This window comes from Loxodonta africana, chromosome 7 (genome assembly GCF_030014295.1).
Source record: "Loxodonta africana isolate mLoxAfr1 chromosome 7, mLoxAfr1.hap2, whole genome shotgun sequence".
Taxonomy (NCBI): domain Eukaryota; kingdom Metazoa; phylum Chordata; class Mammalia; order Proboscidea; family Elephantidae; genus Loxodonta; species Loxodonta africana.
In genome coordinates, this window is record NC_087348.1 from 20,374,977 (window position 1) to 20,378,168 (window position 3,192).

General features: G+C 38.0%; 1 protein-coding gene across 1 annotated transcript; it reads right to left on the reverse strand.

The window, feature by feature from the left end:
* Positions 1-932: 932 nt before the first annotated feature.
* LOC135231795 (olfactory receptor 9G19-like) lies at positions 933-1,850 on the reverse strand. Its single transcript, XM_064288980.1, has one exon. The coding sequence runs from the start codon at positions 1,848-1,850 to the stop codon at positions 933-935; it is 918 nt and encodes a 305-aa protein (XP_064145050.1).
* Positions 1,851-3,192: the final 1,342 nt, after the last annotated feature.

Consider the following 3,192-nt stretch of genomic DNA (forward strand, 5'->3'; position numbering starts at 1 on the left):
TATATTAACATTGCCTTGCTTTAAAAAAATCAATCAAATTAAATGTAAGTTATCATATTTACTCTTTTCTTGTATCTCTATTTTATGTATTCTGTATACAGACTTTTTTGAGTAATGTGCACCTGTAGACTTATTTATCAGGTAGTTTTACTTTATTATAGTTATTCTTATTATAATAATTCTATTTTGATGTTAATAATATCACAAATTGATTGGTAGAAATCTTAGTAAATGGATCCCTAGCAGTTATGCTGATTCACAGACATAATACCACTGGGGTTTTGACTGACTTTTCCTCATGTTAGAGACAAGTAGATTGGTGAGATCGTGGCTGCAGAGCCTAGTTAATACTGTGGTGATTCATGTGTGTTGTTGGGTTTTTGTGCAAATGTTTCCAAAAAAAAAAAAAAGATATAAAAGTGTTTAAGTAATTCTGTTAAAGAAATAGAAAATGACAAGTGTCATCTAATTACTAGTCACAGGGAAATAATAAAAATTAATTCAAGATATTTGTTCCCCTATCTAGGAAATAACTATGTAGATACTATCCCATACGGGTAAGTCTCCCAAAAGTCTTCCTATGCTAATGGGATTAGTATTCTGTCACTTCTCTTTATAAAGTTACAGAAGAGTTTTTGAATTTTAGTTTTTTTTTCTTTTTTTTTGCTTTTATCCATGGTTTTGGTTGTTTCTAACCAATGGGATTCAATCAAAATTCTTAGGCTTTATCTTCAAATGTTATTTCCTAAATTGCCCTAATTTTCCCATCTTAGATCTCTTGAACTGTATTGTCTCAAGGTTGGAAAAACTCTTTAACTTGAACATAAGTTTTTTTTCATCCTTTTATGGAGCACAATGGCAGCTCTGCTGGAGATACAAATAACCAGAAGAAAAATTTTCTTTGTATCACCTTAGAAGAAGAGAACCTGGATTTATTTAAAGAGTTTATTCAGAGCATGTTTCACATCCTTATTCCTCAGGCTGTAGATCATAGGATTCAATGTGGGGAAGACCACAGTGTAAAAGGTAGAAACTATTTTGTCCCTATCCACAGAATAGCTAGATCGGGGGTGACGGTAGATGTAGAGAATGGAGCCATAGTATAAGGTGACAGAAATCAAGTGGGAGGAGCAGGTAGAAAAGGCTTTGAGGTGGCCCTGGGTGGAGCGGATCCTCAAGATGGTGGTAATGATGAAGAGATAGGAGGCGAGGATGAGCACAAGGGGCATGATGACATTGGAGTCCAGGAGAAAATACAGTAGAGTCTGGTAGCCATCTTTTCTGCCACAAGCCAGCTTCACCAGGGGAAGTAAATCACAGAAAAAGTCATCAATGACATTGTCACCACAGAAGTTCAAGGCAAAAGTTCTTTTGGTGATGATGTAAGAGTTAATAAATCCACCAAGATATGAGGCTGCTACCAAAAATGTGCACAGCCATATGGACATTGTCTGAGAATAAAGCAGTGGTTTTGAGATAGCCACATAGCGGTCATAAGCCATGGTGGCCAACAAGTAACACTCACTAAATCCCAGCCCAGCAGAGAAGAAGAACTGAGCTACACAGCCAGCAAAGGAAATACTTTTGTCCTCAGAGATGCAAGTCTTTAGGATCTTTGGGGTGTTGACAGAGGAATACCAGAGATCCAGGAATGACAGGTGGCCAATGAAAAAATACATGGGTGTGTGGAGCCGGGAGTCATTACAGATTAATGTTATGAGCATGGTATTTCCTACCAGGGTCACAGAGTACACAGCAAGGAACACCACAAATAGGATCAACTGCATCACAGGGTCTGTTGTGAAGCCCACTAGGATGAACTCAGTCACGGTGTGATTGTCCATCTCCATGGCTAAAAGACACCTCACATGTACATGGTGTTTAATTCCCTCAGCTCATATTAAATAAAGGCATTCTATGTACCAGGTACACGTGATGTGGTAAAACTAAAGGTATTAGAATGAGGAGATCTGAGCAGGAATCCTGACATGAGAAAGTGACGGGAGTTCTCTGGAAAAAAAAAAAAAAAAGTCTCAATATATTCATTTCAGTAAAATGCATTTGTACTAGTACAGCCGTAATGCTGCTAGGGGCCTATTCATTCTTTCTCTCTCTCTCTATATATATATATTTCTTTTTTGAGTCCCAGGCGCTGTTCTAGGCACAATTTTGTGTCTATTGTTATGGAGCTTTCGTTCTACGGTAAGACACAGAAAACAATTACAAAAAAAAAGTATAGAATGTTTTGTAGATAATGTCAAATGTCATTGAAAAAATGAAGTAGATGAACATAAACTGGGAAAGAAGTTAGTTGAATTTAAATACCCAGGGACAGCTTCCTTTCCCTCATTTCCCAAATTGAAATGGACAAGTTGATGAGATCCCATGAGAGGTAGGACAGTTCCAGAGTTTACAAAAGGACGAAATTCTCCTCTTCTGCAAATATAGAGAATATTTTCCCTTTCACTGATCTGTAGGATCCTTTGGTACAACTGTTGTAAATCCCAAGAGTTAGGACTAGATTGGGAACCAGGGTGAAATTTCAGAGTGGAGATAAACTACCAAATCCGTCCTTTTATGTTAAGACTGTGTATAAGGAGTGGGGCACTTTTCTTTGTATGGAGCTGCCCCATGGGTTCAAGACGTCTTTCATCTTTGTCTCTTAGACACTAAACAGCCTGAAGGGACCCCAGTCTTTGTGATAGTCAAAAATTTGAACATAAATTTAAAAAATGTTCCATAAGGGATTTTCCTACTTTGTTAAGAACTTCTCCAGAAATTTGCAAATTGCTTTGTAACTCTTCATAGCATCCTTCTAGGAATTATATGAAGGAATAGCAGATAACTGGAGAAAATCACTGAGTGGTCAAGTTATCTGTAGTGATATAGTGCTCCATCCATGTTTTCTTGGGTCCTCTGTGTCATTGGGGTCAGGAGATCACTAGGGTATAAATGGAGTTCCTGGGAGGCAGATACAGTTAAGTGCTCCACTATTAGCTGAAATGTTGGTGGCTCAGATATACCCAGAGCCAACTCAGAAGACAGGCCTGGAAATCTGCTACTGAAAACACTATGGAGCAGTTCTACTGTGCAACACTCAGGCACCATGAGTTGGAATCATCTTGATGGCAACTACCAACAACAAGAAGGGTACAAGCTCCATGAGAAGATGGATTTTTGTTTGTTTTCTTC